Source organism: Nipponia nippon, unplaced genomic scaffold, assembly GCF_047370975.1.
Source record: "Nipponia nippon isolate SJK-2023a ecotype South Korea unplaced genomic scaffold, ASM4737097v1 scaffold_16, whole genome shotgun sequence".
Classification (NCBI taxonomy): Eukaryota; Metazoa; Chordata; class Aves; order Pelecaniformes; family Threskiornithidae; genus Nipponia; species Nipponia nippon.
The window spans coordinates 6,051,203-6,074,716 of record NW_028262332.1 but is presented as its reverse complement, the minus strand read 5'-3'; the positions used below and the strand labels follow the sequence as shown (position 1 = coordinate 6,074,716).

At 48.4% G+C, this 23,514-nt stretch overlaps 1 protein-coding gene across 12 annotated transcripts; it reads right to left on the bottom strand.

The window, feature by feature from the left end:
- Positions 1 to 1,779: 1,779 nt before the first annotated feature.
- Positions 1,780 to 21,663, bottom strand: GOLGA2 (golgin A2). 12 transcript variants are annotated; one of them, XM_087753142.1, is made up of 28 exons: positions 21,503 to 21,663; positions 20,109 to 20,231; positions 19,642 to 19,722; positions 16,107 to 16,241; positions 15,439 to 15,482; positions 15,225 to 15,288; positions 14,701 to 14,760; positions 14,148 to 14,228; positions 12,481 to 12,519; positions 11,902 to 11,964; positions 11,558 to 11,651; positions 10,785 to 10,891; positions 10,151 to 10,209; positions 9,755 to 9,896; positions 8,601 to 8,690; positions 8,312 to 8,419; positions 8,125 to 8,212; positions 7,269 to 7,615; positions 6,343 to 6,456; positions 5,829 to 6,053; positions 5,542 to 5,641; positions 5,364 to 5,452; positions 4,590 to 4,746; positions 4,378 to 4,445; positions 3,677 to 3,779; positions 3,322 to 3,428; positions 2,946 to 3,114; positions 1,780 to 2,839 (listed from the first exon to the last, which is right to left on the bottom strand). In XM_087753142.1, the coding sequence occupies exons 1-28, from the start codon at positions 21,548 to 21,550 to the stop codon at positions 2,589 to 2,591; spliced, it is 3,156 nt and encodes a 1,051-aa protein (XP_087609268.1). In that variant the 5' UTR covers positions 21,551 to 21,663; the 3' UTR covers positions 1,780 to 2,588. The 12 variants fall into 12 exon arrangements, with proteins under 12 accessions (XP_087609268.1, XP_087609267.1, XP_087609269.1 ...); XM_087753141.1 differs by lacking the exon at positions 21,503 to 21,663 and adding an exon at positions 20,900 to 21,078; XM_087753143.1 differs by lacking the exon at positions 21,503 to 21,663 and adding an exon at positions 20,777 to 20,885.
- Between the last annotated feature and the right edge of the window lie 1,851 nt (positions 21,664 to 23,514).

Here is a 23,514-nt window from a genome sequence, read left to right as displayed (position 1 = left end):
CTCCCTCCTAGGGCTGTTCTAGCCATCTCCGTCTTGCATGTTTGTATGGGTTCTAACTTCAGCTTCTACTCAACTGAGGCAATAACCACTGCTTCCCTTACTCTCTCCTGGTTTTTTTTCCTCACTGGAACTGTCCCATCTATCCCTCGTGTTTATACATAGAGGGGTGCTGTTAAAGAATATTATATGTATCAAAATATGTGTATGTATTCAAGTCAATACTAGAGCCTTATTTTGCAAAGCTAGAAACCTCTGATCTGCCGGTTATCAAAGGTTAAGTACGGTCTGGTGAGAGTACCAGCTGCCCTGCCCCAGGCAAGGTAAAATCCTGTCCTCAAACAGCGCCTCCCCTTCCCAGCTAACGGCTGCTTCCTGGTGTTTGGTGCTTATGGCCTTCACGAAGCTTTTTCCTGTTTTTCCTCACACCAGAGGCGCAGAGGTGGGTCAGCTGCTCCCGTTCGAAGCTGGTGTGTGCCAGCGGAGCGGTTCCTGCTCGTGTGTCTGCCCTTGGCGGGCTCAGGGAGACGCTCCTAAAGGGAACAGGGTGAAAGATGAACCTGAACCTCGCCTCTGGATGCGAAACGCTAGCCGAGAGAAACGCCTCGGGCTTGTCAGCAGTCTACCTGTGGGAAAACATTCATGAAAGCTAAGGGAAAAGGGCCTTGATGCCAGGGCAGGTGTTTCGAGAGTTGGGCCAGCTCTTTTTATTAAAGAATTCATTCTTTTTTTTTTTTTTTCTTTCCTGGCTACGTTTCAAGATGATTTAGAATAAGTTTATTCAGAAAGCACATTTGTAACAGGATTAAGTCACCTCTGCACCAGACTGCAGACCTCCTTTGCTGTTCTCGTCTCCTTCACAGTACTAGAGTAGAACACCCAATAAATATTTATTCCGTTTACAAGAATGCTCTGTATTAAATCACAGCCCTGCCCCCATTAGTTATGATACAGATTCAGTAATGGCCTGAGCAGCCATAAACACTGCAAAAGGCTCAGTCTCTTCAAGGAATATACAGCATTTTACAGAGGTACGCTATGTACACCAACCCGTGCAGCCTGTGTCGCGCTCCTGCCAGCCACCACCAGCGCCACGCAAACGAAAGCTTCCATCTTCCCCTGGTGGGTTTGCAGGAAAGCACCGCTTGTTCTGAGTACGCTTTTTTCAGTTGTATATGCAAAAATCAAAATGAACCATCTGAAAGCGAAACAACTTAATCTGCTTCTGGCAGCAGAAGAAAGCGCGCTCTGCTGTGCTCTGTAAAGCTTGACCAGCTTGGACACGGAAGGAATGGTCTCTCGTTGTTGTTGACAAACCCCAAAATTGATACCGTGTTCCTGTGCTCGCACCCCTCTCGGCAGGGTGGCGGCGGGTGCTGCTGCTGGAGGCGCTAGCCCAGGCGGCCGTGTCCGGATCGCACAGCTGTGACAGCCAGCTCCCTTAAACCTCCCCTGCCATTTTCCTTAAAACTCCATGACGCTACCTATCCTAGGAATGGGCAGTTCTTGCCTGAGAGGCAGGCTGAGTTGCAGGATATCAACAAAAATTCCCAGGGGCTTGGCTTTGCTGCTGCTTCAGGGGCTGTTCTCCTCCCACCATGTTTTATTTTCTCCTTAGAGTTAGGGCTACAGCTTCGAGGCAGAGCCGGGTGATGCCTCTGTCGCTGATGTGTGGCCCAGGAGCTTAAAGAGGGGCCACAAGATCTTGGATTCCACTCCTCACCAAAACAGGAGAAGAGGAAACCTAAGTGATGGAGAACTAGACCCCCTAGAGTCCAGAAATTCAAAACAAAGCATGTTTATTAAGTGGTTTCCTTTTACTTATTTCTCCCATTTTTTTTAAAATAAATAAAACCTTCAGACACATACAAGCGAAACACATCATCCTTCAAAGTGCAGTTACATTTCCACCCCACTCCCGAGAATCACATAAAGCTTTGTCAAGTAACCAAAAAGACTCAAAAGGCAACCCCCCGTCCCTTCCCCTAGCGCTGAGAGTAACTGGGGCTGTAGTGCTGCCCCGCTGGCCAGGAGCCCGCACCTTTCGGCTCCTGGAGGCCGGCAAGGCTGGTTTCAGACACGGTTGCAAGAGGCAGGCTGCAGAAAGAAGTTTAAGATACATAGTGTGAAACAAAACCAACCTGTTTAGAGTCCAAAGAGTTCGTTACCGGAATAAGTTAGTTGGGGAGCCCTGGAAGGACCTAGGCTGATTACAGTCATGAGCGATGGATCAGAACCGCTGCTCAGTCACTGCTGCGACGCTGGTTGCGGAGTCTGGGATCAGGGATTAAGTCATTTTGCCCAAAGTCATGGAATCCCCTTCCCCCCAGCCCAGGTGAAGCGGCAGCACCAGCTGCCTCCCGGGATCAGTTCCCGTCTGCCTGTACTCCGAGCACACCAAGTAACAGCAGAAAGAGAAAGGGAGGATGAGGTCTGATGCTCAAGTTCCGTCTGTGCAATCCCTCTTTCCTGATGTCGTTAAAGTAGGTTCTGTTCTGACCAAGGGCACCGAGCAGAGGTATGGGCACGTACCAGTCAGTTAAGTCCTTTCAGGCTCATAGAAAATGGCTGTAAATAAGATTTAGCGCCACTTAAACTACCATGATTTTGACCTCGTTGTTCTCATCAGCACGGTAGAAGAAGGGAATGCAGGGGTTTTCCAGCAGGGAGCCCAGCCTCTCCTGAGGGTTCTGGATTTCTCTGAGAAGCTGCATTATTTGCTTTGCTGTGGGGTCCTCTTGGCTCGGCTGAGCAGCTTTACTGTCAATAGGGGAGAAACCGGATTGATGAAGAACAGCAGCCTCTTGTTCTGCTTCATCTGATAAATTCACTTCTCGTAACCCTGTAAGGAACACAGACAAGGCAGGCAGGTAACTCCTCCCATCCGCGCACGACACCGAGACCTGGGGTCGTTCCATTTTACAGAGCTCATCCTGGCTGCGGCTTACCTTCTCCATCGGTAGCGTTCAGTTCAATGCACCTCTCTGCTGGAAGCACGCTTTCATTCTGGCTTGCTAACAGCTCGGGGTTTTGAGCAGCTGCTACATACTTGCTGTACCATTCATTTCTTTCCCTGACCAGACGCATCACTAAATCCTGCAGTTCCAGTAGTTTCATCTGCACCAAAGTAAAGGAAAGCCTATGAAAGGTGCACATCCCTGTGGCCACAAACACTGCGCTACAGTTTCCAGTCCTGCCTCTGTCACAAAATTAGCAACTTCAAAGTTACAGCTAGCTGAAGGACAACATGCGAAGGTTTGGGCTGTGCAAGTGCCCCCCCCGGCCTGCCCCGCTTGGAGTAGTACTACAGAAAAGAGTCCTTGCCTTCATCTCTTCCTTGTCCTGAGCCAACCTGCTGATGTACTCCTCCTTCTCCTGGTGTCGCTGTTTGAGGATAGCCCTTTGACTCTGGTATAATGCAATATACTCCCCTGGAATACAAGAGAAGCGCAAGGAGTCAGCGTTAGCACGACTGGGGTACCAGCCTTAGGGTGAGCACAGAACTGTGTGGCACGAGGCTCCAGCAAAGCCAGCCCTGGACTGGCGATCGAGCCTAGTTAGGCAGCAGGAGGAGACCTGAGCTGCTTGGTAGCTCCAAAAGCTGTTGGGGGCCTTCTGTTCCCCAAATAAATAATGCCCTGAGCAAGCTTTAGCTTGTGCTGCTGTTGCCTAAACATACCAATGGTGTCTGTTTCCCCGGACAGCTGTATGCAGCGATGTTCTAACTCTTCTAGCCGTTCCTTCAGATCAGCTTTCTCACGCATCAGGTCTGTGAAACGGGACTGAACAAAAAAATTGTTATCAATCATCTGAACTGCTTCGTGTACAGAGAACACCTGCGTTAAAGACGACACCCTCCATTCACATGGGTCTGAACCTAAGGAATAAATCTTGCTGCCTTTACAACTTGGCTCCAATTTGATGCTAAAAAGGAACAGAGAGGAGGGAGCGAGCTAGAGAAGGTGTAACCAAGCAGCTCTGCATTTTGGGAAGCAGAAGGCTGACTGATGAAACAAAGCGCCTTTAACCTTCTCATTGCTGGGAGAGCACAACTCTGGTCACACTCGGCTCTGAGACTGCAGACCACCTGCTTCATCCCAGCAGGGTGAAGATCCTCAGTCTGTTTTTCAGCTATTTCTTCAGAAAAAGACCACAGATGAGTGTCAGGCCCTTATACTCCCAGTCTGGGGGGGTGGGAGGGGAGTTACGCTGCAAGCTTTCCTGTGCTGAGACAAGCACTGATCAGCTTTTTAGGAAGTAGCTTCTTACTATGGAACATCCCCCGCAATTTGTCTGCGTGTGCTGTAAGAGTCTGGCCCTGGCTGAAAGCCGAGCGGAGCAGGGTAGCAGGGCTGAAAGAAGAGGAGATCCTTTGCTTACCTGTAGTTTCTCCATGGCAGTTTTCAAAGCCTCGTGAACCTCCACTGGAACAGTATCCACAGTGGAATCTGGAAGGGACAGGTGTAATTTACAGTTCCTCCTTGGACATGATGCACTCACAAAACCTGTAGATCCGCTTCACAGGGGCCAGCGCCGCTGGCCGAGGCACGCCTCCGTATTCACACTGTCCCCAAACTGCACCACATTTTTACCTCCACCCAGCGCGATGCTCTGTTGCTGCTGCTGCTGCCTAAGAGCTGCTATTTGCTGCAGGAGGCTTCTGCACTGCTGTTTCTGAGCAGCCAGCTGCTGCCTCAGGTCTTCCCGCTCCTTCTCCACTTGGGACATGGCAGATGTCAAGAAAGCGACCTAAGAAGAATTCCAGAGTATGCACGTTAGTGCTTCTCCTGTGTGAAGCACCATCAGTTGTGCATCTCAGGACAAAGAGAGTAACAGTTTACCCCATTCTATTTATAGGTACGAAACCAAGTACTAAGTGACGGCCCTGGAACTAAACCAGGCAGCAACTACTGCATCTTTTCTCATTCCCAAGTAGTACAAACATGCAGGTTAAATACTAGCTCTCCCGGTATCTGTTTGGTCGCAGTATTTTCCAATTATGACTGTACTTAGAGAAAAATCTAGTAGATATTCAACGCCATTTCCAAATTGCCTTCCAAACTAAAGAGAACGCCATCATTGTAATTACAGAGCTACTCTGCCAGCTGAGTTGTCTTCATAATTAAAGCCACTGCCAGACTTCCAGCCTGTCTTGCAAGGGTGCTGCAGAAGGCTTGGGTTTTTGCTGCTATGCACGAGGAAGTGTCACGCTTCCCTCGTTACTGCGCCTCAGCTGGTAGGGAGCACAGCTGATAAACAGCCTTCTCCACGCGCCCAGTGGATTCTCTCTGCAATTCAGCCCGCCTCCTTTTCTAGACGTTCGTTTAGAACTAAAACCAAAGGCTTTTCTACCCATTAAGACTCACCATTTCTTCATGGCTTTCAAACGTCTCTGGGATCACAAATGAAGATTTCTGGATTTCTTCGGTCATTGCTTCACTTTCAACTCCGTCTCCTGTACACGAGGAGGAAGGTGAACAAAGAAGTAATACCCCAGAGAGCCCAGCTCTACCTCCTCCCTGGAGAGCAGCTGCAGCTACTCACCATCTAGTCGGTGCAAAATCCTGCCATCCAGGTCTGCTGCTAACTGACTGATCTGGGCCTGCAGCTCCTTGTTTTCCTTAGCTACAGCTTCCAGACTTTCCTGCGAGGGAGAAGGAGATCACTGAAACCTGTGCAAGCCAGACTGCAAACAGTCACTACATCTTCAGGCAGCAGGACTGTGGAAGGGACTGCGAAAGATCATCTGGTCCAACCTTTTGCTTAACTAATACTTAATGCAGTTAAGCACTTTTTCTTCCGTCTTTCCACTTGCCCCTTTTTACTGTTACCTTGGTCTGCTGCAGCTCTTTCAGGTGCATTTCCACTGTCACCTTCCCCTGAACCTCCTCGTGCTGGAGCCGATCCATAAGCTGTGTCTGAAGCAAGTACTGTTTGTGCAGTTCCTCCTTCTCGGCAGACAGCTGCTGGTACGCCACCGTGTACTGTTGTAAGTGGCCGTAGTACTGGTCCCGCTGCTCCTGCAGCCCCCGAGCCTCCTGTGTTTTCAGTTCCAGCTAACATAACAAGATCGAACCATCACATCAAACCATTTCTGCCAGAAAAGCTGATCCCTGTGACATGATCCAAACTGTCAACATTGCCCCAAAGCCACCAGCTAGGCGGGCAGCCACCATCTGCCCCCACATGCTGGTCCCCCACAGCAGACAGCAGATGATGGGGGAAGGCTCCCGGCTTGATCATTACAATATCAATTTCCATCCTTCCATCCGAGTTTGGAAAGCTGCCAGCAGTTTGCATAAACCGCTACATACCTGCCCTGCCATCCCACCGGCTGCTGCTTACCGTCTCTTTGAGCTCTCCCAGGTTCTCCTGCAGCTGCGCAAGCTTCTTGGCCAGCTCTTTCTTTACATGTTGCTCTGACTGTAGGGCACTTGTAACCTCCATGTTTTCATTTGTCTGCAAGACAAACACCACTGCATACGGAAACTGCCCCAACCAACACAAACATACACGCTTAATAAACCATGTTCATTCCCAAGACAACAGGGTGCCATCCCTTGTGTAACTAAGGGCCATAAATTGACTGTTCGGGGCAGTAAATAACTTACAGAACGGTTCAGGAGACAGGAGAAGAGCAAGGAAAGAGCCAGGGGAACCAGTGCTGGGACGGTGCCAAGAGGAGGCCTGGCACATCACACAGCCTGTCAGCTCCAAAGCAGATGGGTGGTATGAATATCCCAAACAGAGCCACAGACATTCAAAAACAAGGAGTTCAGAAACAACCAAAGAAAAATCATCGGCTAGACCATGTGTCAGTTTGCCAGGGCCCCAAAGGGGAAGCTGTTACATTGAAAGAAGCAAACAAGAGTAAGGATTCAGCTCCAGGACAGATAAGAATGACAGCAGCCGGAGAGAAGACTGCTGAGAACTTCTTCCTCATGGGCAAATACAGGGAACAGAAAACAGGTATCTTCAAGGGTAAAAGGGGAGGAGGAATACTCGGGGAAAGAAACAGCGTGACTGCCAGGGGATGAGAGGGAAAAGGAAACTGCTCTGGACGAAGATACTGGCTCATCTGCCAGAGCACCTGCGGGAGTAAGGAATTACAGGGAGCCTCCTGGCACGGCAGTGTATCACAGAAGACGGAGCATCCATAGCCTCAGAGGACAAGAGACGGATAACGCTTCTGCCAGTTTTTTACATCTGTGCTATGAAAGGATTGCACCAGTGAGGGAAGCAGTGGGAAAAGATGCACGAAAGAGACGTACCAGTTTGACAAACCCATTCTGCAGCTCAGCCAGCTGCTCCTTCAGCTCCCGATTTTGGCTCAGTGCCCTACTGATTGTGGCCTTGTCACTCTGCATGTCCTCCAGGATCTGCTGTCTGTCCACAGACTCCTCATTGTAGCGCTGCACAGCCTTCTCCAGCTCCAGGAGCCGCTCCTCCTGCTCCCGGTTGAGGTGGCTCAGCTGCTCGTTGTCCCGGACCTGGGCCTGGTACTGCCCATGCAGTTCCTCCTTCTCTTGCTGCAGCCGCTGGATCTCTTCCTGCAGACTCAGCTCAGCTGCTGTGGGCCCTGCTGGCGAGGAAGGCTCAACATCCATGGGCTTCATGGCTGAGGAAACGGAATCAAAAGCAGCTCAGTCAAAGGGCTAAAGCGCTGTGTAGTACACATCACTGTTACATACACAGAGCCCAACCGATAGGGCTCTGTGACCCAGAAGGCATCACCACCTGCAGCATCCAATCCTCGTTGCAGGGCACTGAGAGGAATGAAGGAGCACAACCACCCCAAAACCAAGCACGGCATCCTGCCGTGTGCTGCTGACTCCCTCACAGCCCTAGCAAGGGCATCCTGCCGCCCCAAACTCCCGGGCCAGACAGGCTGGCAGTACCGCCAGGCAGATACTAAAGACACGAACAGTCTGCTGGTCAATCAGTCGAAGTAGTTCACTTGCTGTTTGCTACGATGAAAGGTTTCTTTGGGTCACCAGGCTTCCAGCTGCCTTCGCGGCTTCAGAGCATCAGGCCTACTTGCACCTCCTGCGCAGAAGTTCCTGCACAGTGGGGCCAGAGTTAACCAGCTGGTACCCTGCAGCTGAAGCCCCGCTGTGGAAGCCCTACCTGATTTGCTCAGCAGCTCTGTAACATTGGCTTCCAGCTCCCGAATTTGGGCCATGTGCTTCTCCTTCTCCTCTGCCATTGTGTGGACCTGGAAGGCCACACAAGCGAAAGTTAAAACAGCGTTCATGGTGCATTTAGTCCTGCCTGTGTTTGTCAAAAGCAGCTGTGATACTGCCCCTGATGTTACCTGCTCAGAGAGCTGCTGTACCCGCTGCTGCCAAATGCTCCGCTCCTCCTTCAGCTTCTCTACATACTGATCTCTTTCTGCCTGCAGCTGGTGAAGTGACTCTGAGAGCTGCTCAAAACAAAATAGAACACACAGAAAATTGTATTGGCTAAATAAATTTGGCAGTGACTGCTTAAGGGATAAAGCTTGAAGAAACCAGTGTTGATGCAAAGCTCGGGCTGCGTTCTTCTGCCACACAAGCTTCTTTACAGACATCAAGATTTGGGTCGGATTTCGTACAACCTCTTACCTGAGCAACCTGGGTTTCCAGGCTCGCCTTCTCCTCCAGTGCCATCTGCAACTGCTGGTTTGCATCCAGACTCCCTGCCTGATTTGAGAACTGCCAACAAAACCAAAAAAGTTATGGCAAAACGTTAACATTCGATTTCTGCATAGCATTTCCCCTGATAGTAACCTGCCACACGATCCATGTTGTAACCTTCCCTAGTTCTTTAAAGTGCTCCAACTCACAGTCAAGTTCAATGAAAAAAAAAGGGGGGGGGGGGGGGGATTAAAATCAAAATGCTTAGATTTTAGCCCTGTAAAACAGGCTGAACTGGGCAGCTCCTCCCTAGCAATTTTATATTTAGTTGTTTTTTTTTTTAATTAAGAAAATGCACTTTAATTAAATCATTTGACTCTCAAACTTTGTGCATTTCCAGAGTCTGTATTACACAGCCAGATCAGATGGTATAGAAGCTTGTGACCTTAAAGGTTGTCAAACATGTCAGGAATTTAAAGCCAATGTCTGGAACATGTCAGTGGCCTAAGTAGCAAGGCTGGTTCAGTTGAGATACAGTACTTTTCCCAGAAGAGTAGCAGTTGGCTTTATTTCAAGGGTAACTTAAGCCACTGTCTGGAAAAAAAAAAAAAAAAAAAAAAAGAGCAGTTTCTTCCCTCACAGGCTCACCTTAACACCAGGCTTGCTCTCTGAACTGCTAACATTCCCTTTCTAACTGGCTGCTCCTCTGAGCTTTCCCCAGCTGACCTTCAAGTTGCCATTGTCCAGTTCACCACCTTCTGCTAGGGTGGGCACAAACACCGCCCCTACTCAACTGCTTTCTCAATGAGACTGCACAACAACCGAGTAACCAAAATGCTGAACAGATACAGGCAGGAAAAGTCACCGTATTTTCACACTTGGTATGTTCAGTCACCCTCTCATATTGGATAACATGCTTTTAGCAGACCAGTGTCACATTGTCTTTCAACCTACTACTCCTTAGGATACAGACGTCCTGCTCCCCAGAGGCCTCACTGAAAGCCTTTTACTAAGAGGATGTCTTGATGGGATATTGCGCCTTCCTTTAAAAACAAGAGTGAAGTCTTGCCCCCGCTGTCAGAAGCAAAGTCTTCCAACGAGCAGTGTGATCTACCCTGGCATCCCAGCAGCGTTATCGTTACCTGTTGGATCATCAGTTCAGCCATTTCCAGTTTCTTATGCAAATCCTCCATATCCAACTTCATAGCTGCGTTCTGGGAAACCAGGGAGTGAACCTTCTCTGACAGCTCCGAATTCTGCTGCTTTATTTCCTCACTACTTTTGCTGAAACAAACAAAAAATTTAAGTGGCGTCACTATACGTACTATGGGTTTGCTGATACCCATGTCATAAATTTACAATCCAGTTCTTCATAGCAGCTAGAATCACAGAAACATCATAGCTAGTGACTTTTTTTTTTTTTTAATAGAACATCCAACCTCCCAAGTCACCACCTGTGGTCTGTGCCCCTTGTTATGTTTTGTGGCTCTACTGAGAAGAGTAGCGTTACTCTGCAGTAACAAGCAGGATGGACTTACCTTCGTTTGTACAGTTCCAGTTTCAGGTTGTCTCGCTCCTTCACTAACTCTTTATTATGCTGGAGAAAAAGGAAATTATTGAGTCATCTACAGACTTCAGGAAAACAAATAAGATGTTCAAAAAATACTTCATTTCACCTTTAGCGGATCAGCTAAAGTGGAAAAGGTCATAACTTTGGCAAAATCCTCAGGACAGGTTTGCTTAGAATCTCCTGAATTTGCCAGGAGTAAGTCCACTCAGTCTTTTCAAATGTGATGCTACTAACTGAACACGAGGTTATTTCTGCAAACTTCTGGATTAATACCAATACTGAAGTGTCTGTTTGATGGAGACCCTCCGGGGACGAGGCCTCAGTGAGGCTTCTGTTGTGTGGAGCCGGCAAGAAGTAAGTAATGAAGTAAGGTGCCAGATCTGAAGACAGCCACTGGACCATATGATTAGTGGTCACAGAAACCTGAATGAAGTTTGCCTTGATCATGGAGAATACAGGGCTTTACCAGGTTAATTAACAATTAACAAGGTTAATTTCTGCCTCTTCTCTAAGCAGGGACTACAGCCTTTGCAGTAGTGTAGTGACAAGCAAATAGCCAAAGGCAGAGCTGCTGGTTAAGCATAAACAGAGGTGACTCTTACCTTCTCTGACTGTTTTTGCTGCGTAGAGATGGAGGACAAAGTACGTTCTAGCTCCGATACCCTCTGGCGAGATGAATGTAAACGAGCAGCAAGGTTTTCAGCTTCTCCTGAACAAGTCAGAGCAGAGTCAGTTGACGCTACACCACAAAGAGCTTTTTGGAACTGGCTGAACAGCACTTTCTACTTTGTCAACAAGCTCTTAAGGCAGCGCAGGGCTTTCTAAGTCAGTAGACCTGGTTCCACTCCTGGCTCTACAGGTGAATCATTAGCAACTCTGGGCAGTAAAGCTCTCTGTAACTACCTTCCTCACTTTTAGAGAGAGATGATGAAACTTCCTTTGCAGAACAATAGACAACATGTTGTTTGGTTGGGTTTTTTTTCCTAATAGAATAAATTTCTCAAATTTAGTTCCGAATGAAAGGCTCGGGTAAAACCTACATTAACATGACAGCTGTGTGGGAGGGAGGGGAGAGAAAAGGGAACAAAGTTTTAAAAGAATCAGAAGAAAGTCAGAAAGGAACAGTCTGGGGTAGTCACCAGGCCCAAACAGGGCTGACAAGGCTTTAGTGATGCACAAAAGAACCTCAACTGCCATGGGATTGACATGCTCCCATTTGGGGGCAGCTATGATGACAGAAGCAGTGACGGTGCCAAGTATTGCTCATTAAGGAGTCAGCGAGTGTTGTGAGCTGCCTGCCAGCAACTATCATGTCTGTGACTTGAAATCCACAGTTTAACCAACAGCTTGAGCTGGAGTGCTCACAGTCAGTTACCTGATTTCTGCCGTGCAGCTTGCTGAGTATGTCCAAGGGCTGTCTGCAGCTCAGACTTCTCAGAAACTAGAATTCCAATAGTCTGGATATGAACCTTCGGGAAAGGAAAATCACCTCAGTGCAAAACTTCTTTGCTTGTAACTGCAACATCACTGTTGCCACGAAAGGATAATTCAGTAAAGATAAAGAGCTCCTGCAGTTAAGTACAGTCTGGCTGACTGACTCTCCCAGTTTTTCTGAAGGAATGGGCTCATGCGGCTTCCAGGATGAAGACTGTGAGCAGTCAGTAAGCCAGAAAACAGCAGAAGCCAGGTGATACTGCTGTAATAGAGGCACTGCCTTACCTGCAGCTGTTCCCTCAGTGCTGCTTGCTCTTTAGAAAATTTCTGTTCAAACTCCTTCTTTTCCTGTATAAACAAATGATGCCTATTCAGCACAGAAGTGTAAATAGTTAACTCTTGTTGTTTTATGTCAAACTAAAAATGCAGTGATTCATTGGTAGTACTTCCAGCATCTAAATGATACCGGTATTTTTAAAGACATACTTCAGTCTTCCATTATTTGAACTACTTCATTATTTATCCATCCCAGAATGGCAATGACAGCATAGCGCAATCACCGCTAGCATAAACGTGGCAATGTTTGGAATGCAAGCTACTGCCAAGGACTTAAACTGTGATTTCCTGCCTCCACTGCACTCCTCCAATACTCGAGCATTTAAATATTAGCTTTTGTCAAAAGAAGGTGGCTACCTGCCAGGCCTAACTCATGAAGTCAAAATATTCAACCTTATGCTACAAATGAAACTGAATCTAAGATAAGACAAGATCACATAGGCCTGCGCCACAGTCCACTAGGCTTTCTACTGCTCAGAGAAAGAGACATCTATTTCTGTATCTACCCAAAAATAGGACACACTTTACCTTCTCCAGCTGATTCACTGCTTCTTGGTTCTGCTGTTTCTACGGAAGAAAATTGATGCGCCAGTATTAAGAGAAAATACTCTCATACTGCTGAAACACATTTTCACTGTAATGAAGTAGGATACATGCCCCAGTAATGCACACAGGTTTTCCATTATCCCTTCAGTAGAAGACTAGGAAGTTCGTCTTAGCTATTAAAAATAACAGATTTGGGGCTTCCTTCAGTTCATATGCCAGGTATGTTTTCTCATTGCTCAATACACTACCACAGTTCTTCTCAAATACCACTACTGAAACCTGAGCATCCACCAACTTCAGTTAAACTTGCATCCCACATGTATAAAATTAATCGTAGTAATCTTGGTGTATGAGGATAATCACCAAAAAATGCTTTAAAAAAAAAAAACAACACCACAAAAAACACCCCCAAAAACCAAACAAAAAATGTAGTCTTTTCCTTTAACCGAGACCTTAGACCTTTATCCCACTTAGCAACTGGCCTTTAAGTCACGCAGAGCCGCGCTTACGTTGGCAGGCTTCTGCAAAAGGTGGTATGAGAAGGAGCTGAAGCCAAATGCAAAGAAAAGGGATAATTCTGTCCTAGCCAATTTCAATCTTCTGGGTGACGTGTCCCTTCCAACCTGAGATATTCTATGATTCCAAGTATTTGGAGATTTGCTGACTGTATGCATCTTTAGATACGGGGTGAAGGAGACAAAAGTGGCAGCTGTCTACCTAGGCATGAGTTAGAGGTTCTGATTCTAGCAATGCCAGTGCACAACATAACCAGGAAAAGCAAAGGCAAGACCACAAATGCAGCAAAGGCCCTACTTAGTTCCAGGCAAACAGAAAAGCAGGCAAACAAGGAGAATCCTGGGTGGGCAGTACACTATACCAGGTGCTCTGCAGCCCAGCTAAAAGACTACAAGAAACAAAATGGAACAAAAATAACCCAGAACTCTTCAGAAGTAAAACAACAAGAGGGGTCATGGGGTACACAGGGAAGTGCTGAACTTTGGGAAGAGGGTAGTTTGAGAGAGGAACAAAATGGGGAAAAGGATTTCACACAAGAAAGGCTCTTTCAGACTGAAACAAGTCCACTTAGCTGCATTTCTTGCAGTGTTAAAGCTGAAGGCTGAAAAGCAGCGGCAGGAATCCATGCAGGCCACAGGACAAAGCAGTTCATTCATCGTGCCAAGAGAAGCTGAGGATATGATCAGAAACCAGCCCCAAGCTCTCTCTTAGACCTATTGCTCCCACTCTGCTGATATATTTAGAACAGCATCACCACCTGCAGAAACAGGTTTTCACACTGCTGCCAGCACCAGAATTCTGTATTTCAGGGATTCAGATCAGGACCAGAAATAGCTGTTTTATCAGGATGCGTATCATCCAGGGAAAGCATGATGAGATCAACAGAGCACACTGAAATGGAAACAACAAAACTCTGTTTCTTGTTCCTCAGATGAGCCAATACATTCACAAGCGGCCTTAGACTTTGATCCTCTTAACAGGTTTTCCATACAGCCCATTTTGTTCCTTATAAAGTGCTGTGTAAGCAGCCTTCCTTGTGGCACTATGAGAGAACCCGTAACTTTGCAGACACCCAGAGAGCATGGAGGAGCAGCAAAGACAATGTCAAATTGGTCGGTTGGATTGTTTCTTACCAATTCCTCTATCTTTGTAACGAGCTGTTTGTTAGTTAGATTGCTGGAATCCAGGGCTACTGCCAGCTCCTGGTAACGTGTCTGACGGGCACATGCAGACAGGAGAAAAAGGAAGGAGCAGGAGAGGAGAAGGGGAGGAAAAAGGCAATAATTAAAAAGGACAGAAAAATAAATCATTATCACAGTTTGATATAATCAGATTCTCCAAACAAAACAAAATCTACAGTTTCATCAAAAGCAGCTGGGACGTCAACAGAGTTTATCCATTTCTGCTGAGGCTTCATTTTGACATAAAAGTGAATCAGAAATAAGAACTGCAGTTGCATGGAAGCCAGATTATCCCCAGTCCCCAAACTGGAAACACCTCCGATACCTGCCTCCTACTGTTGACCACAGCTACCCGATTACAGCACAAGACACCACCTGACAGTGAGCTATGTGAACTATGCATCAATTAGATCTCATTAACACTGCTATAAGGAGAGTCCCAATAAGTGATCAACAGTAGCAAATAAGAAAAAAGAAAAAAAATGATAGATTGAGAACAACTTACTTCCATTTCCTTAATATTTGTGGAAGAAACAGCACTTTCCCCATTCACATACGACGTAGACTAGAAGTAAACCAGTCAAGTAAGTCAGTTTTATTCCCCAAGGCACCAAATCACCATTAAGTAAGAACCAACTATCATAATAATACTTCTTACAGCACCTTTCACTTCAAAGTACCAAGACAGGTACAGAAAACATACTTTTCTGGCTAAGGATAGATGCAGACTCCCCCTGTGACAAGCTGATGTGCATTATGCAGATTGACTTCAGATTCTTTTCCACTAAGTCAAGAATACATCTTTCCATGAATACATGCTGTTCATTCATCCCACTCTGCTTTTCTTCCTACTGCTGAAATTTTACATTCCTAAACCATTGCTTCTCGGTGCTTAAATATCTTATTGTTTGGTAGGATGTCTGCAGACACCTCTGAGACTGAAGAGTGTTTTCTTGAGCTGACTGCTAAAAGCTCCACATCAAATATCAAGAGAATTAATAAGACAAATGGATCAAAATGAGGCCATACCTGAGAAACCAGGCCATTGAGTTGTTCAGACAACTGGCGGAGACTTTCTGTTGACGAGAAAGACCTGGGAACAAAAAAAAGACATTGCCATGAAAATTTCTCCCAGAGAACTGCCCAAATCAGAACAGCACTGGGGAGGAATAAAACCGTAATTTGTTGGGACACTTTGGGATCCCGTTGCAAAGCTGTTTGATAAACAAACACAGACACTCACCTGTTCTCATCCAAAGTGTTTTTATGATCCTCAGCTTCATGAATCTGTGGATTGAAACACAAAAATTTACAAGCCTGTAAAAGAAGATGGAAGTCAGATTTGTGAATATGTCACTAAGACTTGATTACATCTGGGCTCTGGTTCCACAGTACCTGTAATTACTGCTTCCCAAAGAAAGATGAACTTAAAACCACCAACTCAGTCTTGGCTTACACATAATTTCTGAGTGGTGTGAGCCTGGGTTTCTTGGAATGGAGAAATTTAAGTGTTAAAGGCTTTATGTTTGCTGTTACTATTTATCAGTACAATCAACACTTTGCTTTGCTGGGAAAAACTTCAACTGAATCTTTAAGTAGTGAAAGGAGATGCAGATTGATCTGACTGGGGACCTTCTGTCTTAGTAAGGGCACTTTCTGCTAATGAAATAGGAGAGAAGGGGAAGGAAAATAGCAGCTTTGGGACACACAGGGGCATGTGCACGCTAGTGCTCTCTCTGCTCTCACAGACAGATGATGACTAGATGGAGAGTGGAGAATGAAGCATTTTTAACAGGAGAAAATCTGCACTAGTCACGTCGTGTTGATGAAGATCATCTTTCTCGGAAAAAACGTGGTATCACTAACCAATATTGAATGGTTCAATGGCAATATTCATGATGATTCACAAACCTGTGTCAGCTGCATGCTCCCAGGAGCAGGCAGAACAGAACCACAACTAGGTAGACTGTTGCTGTTAGATAGCACAGGGACATCGGTAGCAAGCTGTTCAGCGTTACGAGTGGCAACATCACTGTCAAAGTATGCCTGTCACAAAACACATCACAGGAATTACAGCCTTCATGCAAAATGAATGAAAACACACATGAACACATCACCTGTGATCTGCCTGTGAAAACTAGACAGATGTGAACAATCAATCATTTAGAAACACATGGAAGGGAACCTGTGTTCTCCCCAGAGCAAACAGGTGACTCCATCAACCCACGAACAAACACTGTCCCAGACCTGCGCCCTCTCAGAGCCAGTCTGAAGAACCGGTCTCCCATAATCAAACCTGCTGCTTTAACACGGGGCAATAACGTCACCCAGCTCTAAGTTCACACACTAGATTTACTGCAAAGGAGTCGCCAAAAAGCAAGCGAGGGCAAAGCCAGATGGTAGTCATTGAAAAGCACTACCTGCAAGATGTGTCTGGGGAAAACACGGATCTCTGTATGCAAATTAAGATGGAAAAGAACAGGTTAGTGACTACTTGAAAACTGGGTTAGTCAAACTCGAATGCTCCGTCTAAAACTCAGTGAGGTTTGTGGCAGGCCATGGACCACAAGTAGAAACAGGACATTTATGAACAGGCCAAACTCAGTGTGGCTGGGAGCAGGTGCCTGCGACCCTGCTGGAGCTATGAATCCCATGACTAGAAGAATCTAAATAGAAAAGAGAAGGGCCAAAAAACTATTTCTGGACAGCGATGCAAGTTCTCATCCAGCCTTGGTGGGAGGATGAATAGCATCCGATGACACCTCTACCAAGCCACAGTGAACTGGAGAATTTCATCTATCTTGTACAGCATCAGAGCGCCATAACGGCCCAGAGCAGCGTTCTAGTGTTTTATGGCAATTTGTTTTATTTCATCATCCAGCTCCAGTAAGTCATCATTTAACAACACTACGAAGCAAATGAGATCATCTGTCAACGCTCAACCCCACCAATACACCGCAGCTCTCTGCTGTTCCATCTGAAAGCGCTCCCTCCTACTTCAGTCACTTCCTCCTTGGCACTTCACAGGGAACAAGAAATCTCTCTCTTGGCATTCCCTGTTTACCTGCTCAGCGCTTCATTCATGAACCAAGCAGCAAGAATACAGTGACAGTGAAGACAGATTTAATGAAAGCAATAAGCTGGAAGACTGCAGAGGGAAACAACCAGAATTTTCTACATTTCTTTTTAGCAGGCCAGATACTTGTGCTCTCAAGGAGCAATACAGGTTGGGTGCTTATAGGAAGGTCAGGAATTCCCTTACTTCCTCCAGTTACAGGGACTTCACCTTTATTGGTTCAGACACTCATCAATGTAGAACATCAGATGGACAGAAGGAATATCTTCCCCAGTACATCTCAAAAATGTTTCCTTAATTTTTTTCTGATCAGGACATTGTTTTTGCTTAATGCTTCAAGATGCAAAAACCAGCAACATGCCTTAACCACAAGAACTCCCTTCTTCTTCCACTATAAGCAGTTTTGAAATACATAAGAAAACCCAAAACCCAAAAAACTAATTGAACAGCTGAATTTCTTGGAAACAGAATGAGTTAGGAAGAAAACATTTATCTGGAAATTATGCATTGTGAGGTTCTAATAACGTAGAATAAAAAGTTAGTAATTCTGCTCAGCTTAGCATATAGTCGGATCCATTTGCTTTCACACAAAGGCTCCTATTTTGTTGGGTTTTCTGTGTTTCACAGCCAAGAAAGCTGAAGTGGGTGAGATGGGAGGGATCTGCCTCACATTAAGACACCAATGGTAGCAGTAGCTCAGATGCTAACGATGAGCTTTTCCGCCCTATTAGCATCAAGCAAGTTTCTGAACAGCATTTTCCTGACTCAGGATTTTTACAAGACAGCAACTGGAAAGAGAAATCTTTCTTTCATTACATATTGCAATTAGTTTTCAAATTATTCCTAAAACCTCAGACAGAATAATGCACAAATTCCGTAACAGCCAATCAGATCAAAATTTATCTCTTGGAAGCACAGAAAAAAAAATTGGGAAAACAAGAACAAATAGAAGTAATAAATTCTCCATTTTCAGAACAGGACTAAAACCGCAGACACAGGTAGCTCTTCACTGCAAGACCAAATGCCATCTCAGCAACAGCACCGGAGCACCCATCTTCATCTCACCCTCCAATGTGAAACAAGTCTCCTTCTCTGAGATCTAACTTACACTGAGCTTCCGAGTGTGAAGTGAAAACAGTCCCCATGACCAGAGTGAAACTTCAATCAAAACATGCTTTCTGATGCTAGACAGGCACATCCCGCACCCACAAAGCTTGCAGTAAGTCTTCGTGTCACTCAGGTTCTACTGATACGCAACCTACGCAGACAAGGTCCAGCTGGAAAGCTTTCTGCTGTCCGCTCTGTGTGCTGGACAGAACAGCTGCTGTATTATCACACAGAAAAAGGAGAAAAGGGATACAAAGGCAATTCAGAGTGAACTCCTTGCAGGTTTCACTGCATCTCTCTGGTACCCCTGGTGATTACTATAGTTATATTTATTGCTGGAGACACATGGATATGCAGTAAATATAACAATGAGTTACTTTATGACAACTCAAGTGAAACAATGGTAGGGAAATAAACTACCAATATGATGCAAGTGAAAATGAAAAGCAGAGCTTTGGTACAACAAAACTGGAAGAAAATTCTGGGCTACACAATTTGACTTCCCCGAGTTTCTACCACAATTTGAACCTTATTTAAATAAACTGTCTGAAATACATTTTTTAAAAAGGCTGTTTAAGTTTGCTCCTGAACACATTTCTATCGCTTACTGGCATACTTCCTGCCCTTTCCTCTTCAGAAGCTTGGGAATATGAAGACGCTAAAGCCTGTAAATGCTTGACTTGAAGTATGTGACTTCCTGCCTAAACATATTTAAACCTGCGGTACTTGCCAGACTGTACATCACCTGTGCAAGTTTCATCGCCTGTCATAAAATGGGTTGGCTGGAATAACTAACACAGCTTCCTCAGGGCAGCTGCTTGCCTGGAGATGAGCAGAAACATGCCCTTCAGAAACGGGGCTCTAGGAAATAAAGCAACGATGTGCAAAACAGGAGAAATACAGACTAAGAAAACACTGCCTCTCACTAGTGCAGTTTTCCTCAGCGGTTGTTACTTTATTGCCTCACCCCAAATTCCTGGTTTTCCTCAAAGCTCAACCGTCTCAAGGAAGAGGTTCTGACAAGGTTCACTTTTTCACATGTTAAGTTTGACACAAACCAGAAGGAAAGAAGCACTTAGGAGCAATGGAAACGCATGTTAACAAATAGCTTCATGTTAATAAAAACAGCAACAAAACTCAAGCAACTGACAGTGGATATGTCAGGACAAGGCTCCATCCGAAAAATCGAGGTCGGTGTAAACAGAACCCGAAGCATGCAGTAGGGAGAGCGAGTCACTGCGAGGGACACGAGCACTGCCTCACCTTCCTCTTGTCCAATGAGGGTATGGCTACCCCATTGGAGCGGTTAAGGTCTGACACCAGCACCTTCAGAATGTTCTGAATCTAAAGGAGGCGAAAGAAAAGGGGAAAGAGAAACAGCTCAGAAAAGGACAGAGAGAAAATGTCAAACAAAGGCAGCCAAAGAAACCGGCATCCTCCAGCTCGTTAGAGGCACGCACCTCAAAACAGCAGCTCTGGACACACCCAGAGCTGCGTGACAGCACTGTATGATCGGGCACCGCTTCGGCACATGCCCTGACTCGAGCGTGCTCCTTCCCGTAGAGGTAGCTGCTAACTATTGTAGCACACTTCGTACACTGGCAACACAGGCACCTACGCCATTCACATCTTACACCAGCGTAACCCTTTCCTGGCTCTAGTCATGTTGTTCGGGAAACCAAAGAACAAGGAGGTGGCAAAGGATTTGGGAGACAGATTGAGACACTCACGTTCTCTGGAGGCTGCCGGTCATCGTTGGTGGGAGTCCCGGGCCTACTGTCTTCTTTAGTTTTTCGTTTTTTCTTGGTTCCTGCAGTTGCTCCAGGGTTATTCTTCTGCTGATATTCCTTCAGCTGTGAAAAAAGAATAATCTGAAGTCCAAACAGAATATACCTTCTATAACGTCAAAAAAACCCCAACAAACTCCACTGGGTAAAAAAACAGATCAAGTGAAAGGACAAGAGAGATGCCCTTCAAAGAGTTTGTCCCTTGGGGGGCAGGGGGGAATCAAAAAACAAGTCCAGAGAAGCCTAAAGTAAGAACTAGTGTGATGGGTTTATGACAAGAGGCTCAGAGATGTAAACGTTCAACTTCTGCGTGCAGCTAATGATGTTCTTGGGAAACAATTTGATAGTCCATACTGCAACTAAAAGGAGATTAAAAGAAATATTTTGGGGGTTTTTAGGGTTATAACAAAGAGCAATAAGGAAAAATTAATAAAGGGCAATGAATCCTGAATGCAAAGTGAAAAAGCAGTGCTTGGCAGTAAGATCTTCCACTCTGTGTAAGATTTTAAGAAGGAAAACGACAATCCCCGCAGATGACACATTAATACAGATACTGTAGTAACTGTGAACTAAGGGGACAAGCAATCTACCAACTGATTTTTAAATCGCACCCATTTCTCCCAGGACAAGCTAGTCCGACGAGCTGTCATCCTGCCAGGTCTTCCGGCATTTTCGTGTGTTACTGAACACCTAAGCCCCAAACCAGGTGAGGCCCGGGCACCTATGTCAATTACCCGCTGCCCCCGGCCCCCGCTGCGCCAGAGCCCGGGCAGGCAGGGCAGGCTGCGGCCGCGCTCCGGAGCCGCAGAGGGGGGAATATAAATAAATAAAAAGAAGGATCCCATTATTCGGAGGATTTCAAAATGGAAGCCTGAACTGCTCCAGGACACTTTCCCGTTCGTATGACTTTGAGACAGAGGCACATCCCGCCGGGACGGATGGGGCCGAGCCGTCCCGGGGGAAAAATTAAGGGGGAAAAAAAAAAAAAAAGGAAAAATTAAGGACAAAAATTTAAAAAAAAAGAGGGTGGGCGGGGGGAAGGGAAAACCGCGGAAGCAAAGCAGGCAGACCGCACAGCACCGCAGCAGCCCAGGCCCGGCCTCTTCCCGGCCGCCTCCCCCGGGCCGGGCCCGGCCGCAGCGCCGGACACCCGGGGGCTCCGGGCGGCCCCACCGCAGCCCGGCCCGGGGCGAGCGGGGCGGCGGCGGGGGGGCCTGGCCCGCGCCCCTCGGGGAGGCCCGGGGAGGCCCGGCCCGGCGGCTCCGATCCGCGCAGGGCCCGTGGGACCGCCCGTCCCCTCCCGGCCCGGCCCGGCCCGGCCCGCGGCGGCCCCTCACCTTCTTCTTGGCCGCCGCCAGCCTGCTCTGCCTGCTGCCGTCCGCCATGTCCGCCCCGCGCCCGGGCCACGTCAGCCGCGGCGGGGAGCGGCGGAGGCGGCCGCCAGGCCCCGCCCCGGCCCGGCCTGCGCTGCCGCGGGGGGCCCTCGCCCGGCCCAACGGCCGCCCCTCCCGGCCCGGCGCCCTTGGGGGCCGCCCGCGGCCTGCGACTGGCACCGGGCGCTGCGCCCCTCCTCCTGTGTGACCCCCCGACCCGCTGCTGTGAGACACCCTGCGCTGCTCCTGTGTTACACCCTGACCCGCTGCTGTGTGACCCCCCGACCCGCTGCTGTGTTACACCCTGACCCGCTGCTGTGTGACCCCCCGACCCGCTGCTGTGTGACACCCTGCGCTGCTCCTCTGTTACACCCTGACCCGCTGCTGTGTGACCCCCCAACACGCTGCTGTGTGACACCCTGCGCTGCTCCTGTGTTACACCCTGACCCGCTGCTGTGTGACACCCCAACACGCTGCTGTGTGACACCCTGCGCTGCTCCTGTTTTACACCCTGACCCGCTGCTGTGTGACACCCCAACACACTGCTGTGTGACACCCTGTGCTGCTCCTGTTTTACACCCTGACCCGCTGCTGTGTGACCCCCCGACCCGCTGCTGTGTGACACCCTGCGCTGCTCCTCTGTTACACCCTGACCCGCTGCTGTGTGACCCCCCAACACACTGCTCTGTGACACCCTGCGCTGCTCCTGTGTTACACCCTGACCCGCTGCTGTGTGACCCCCCGACCCGCTGCTGTGTTACACCCTGACCCGCTGCTGTGTGACCCCCCGACCCGCTGCTGTGTGACACCCTGCGCTGCTCCTCTGTTACACCCTGACCCGCTGCTGTGTGACCCCCCAACACGCTGCTGTGTGACACCCTGCGCTGCTCCTGTGTTACACCCTGACCCGCTGCTGTGTGACACCCCAACACGCTGCTGTGTGACACCCTGCGCTGCTCCTGTTTTACACCCTGACCCGCTGCTGTGTGACACCCCAACACACTGCTGTGTGACACCCTGTGCTGCTCCTGTGTTACACCCTGACCCGCTGCTGTGTGACCCCCCGACCCGCTGCTGTGTGACACCCTGCGCTGCTCCTCTGTTACACCCTGACCCGCTGCTGTGTGACCCCCCAACACACTGCTGTGTGACACCCTGTGCTGCTCCTGTTTTACACCCTGACCCGCTGCTGTGTGACACCCCAACACACTGCTGTGTGACACCCTGTGCTGCTCCTGTGTTACACCCTGACCCGCTGCTGTGTGACCCCCCGACCCGCTCCTGTGTGACACCCTGCGCTGCTGCTGTGTGACACCCTGACCCGCTGCTGTGTGACACCCTGCGCTGCTCCCCTCCTCCTGTGTGACACCCTGCACTGCTCCTGCGTGACACCCTGCGCTGTCCCACTCGTGTGTCACACCCTGCCTGCTGCCGCCCCGCGCTGCTCCGTGCTCCTGTACTGACCCAATTGCCCAGAGCAGCCCCTGGCTAGAACCACGCCTGGGGAGCCGGGCAGGCCTCCCTCGTCCTTCGCAGGGCACGTCCTACAGACCCGCAGAGCTTTCTATTTTATGTGCGTCGCTTTGATCGCCGAGCTCTCCCTTTGAAGTCGCGGTTAGCGCGGGCGCTTGCGCTTTGCTGGTGTGTGATCCCGTTCCCAAGTCCTTTGACCTTTGCTGCGGCGACGGCGGAGTTTGGCTCGCGTGCTCAGCCCAGGGAATCGGACACGGCTGCCGCCGGCGCCCGGCACCGCGCGGGGACACGTTTGCCTGCGCCAGCCAGGCCAGGCGAGCTGCGGGAGGGAGGCTCCTTCTGTGCCGCTCCAAGAAGCCGCGCTGGGTCTGCGCGGCGAGGTTTTGGTAGCGGGGGCCTTGGCGGGGTACGGCGGCACACCCAGGAGCGGCGCTGGGCCCTCGGCAAGCGCTTCCCCCCGGGCAGGCAGGGCGTGCGGGGCAGCCGGCGGCTCGGGCGGCGGC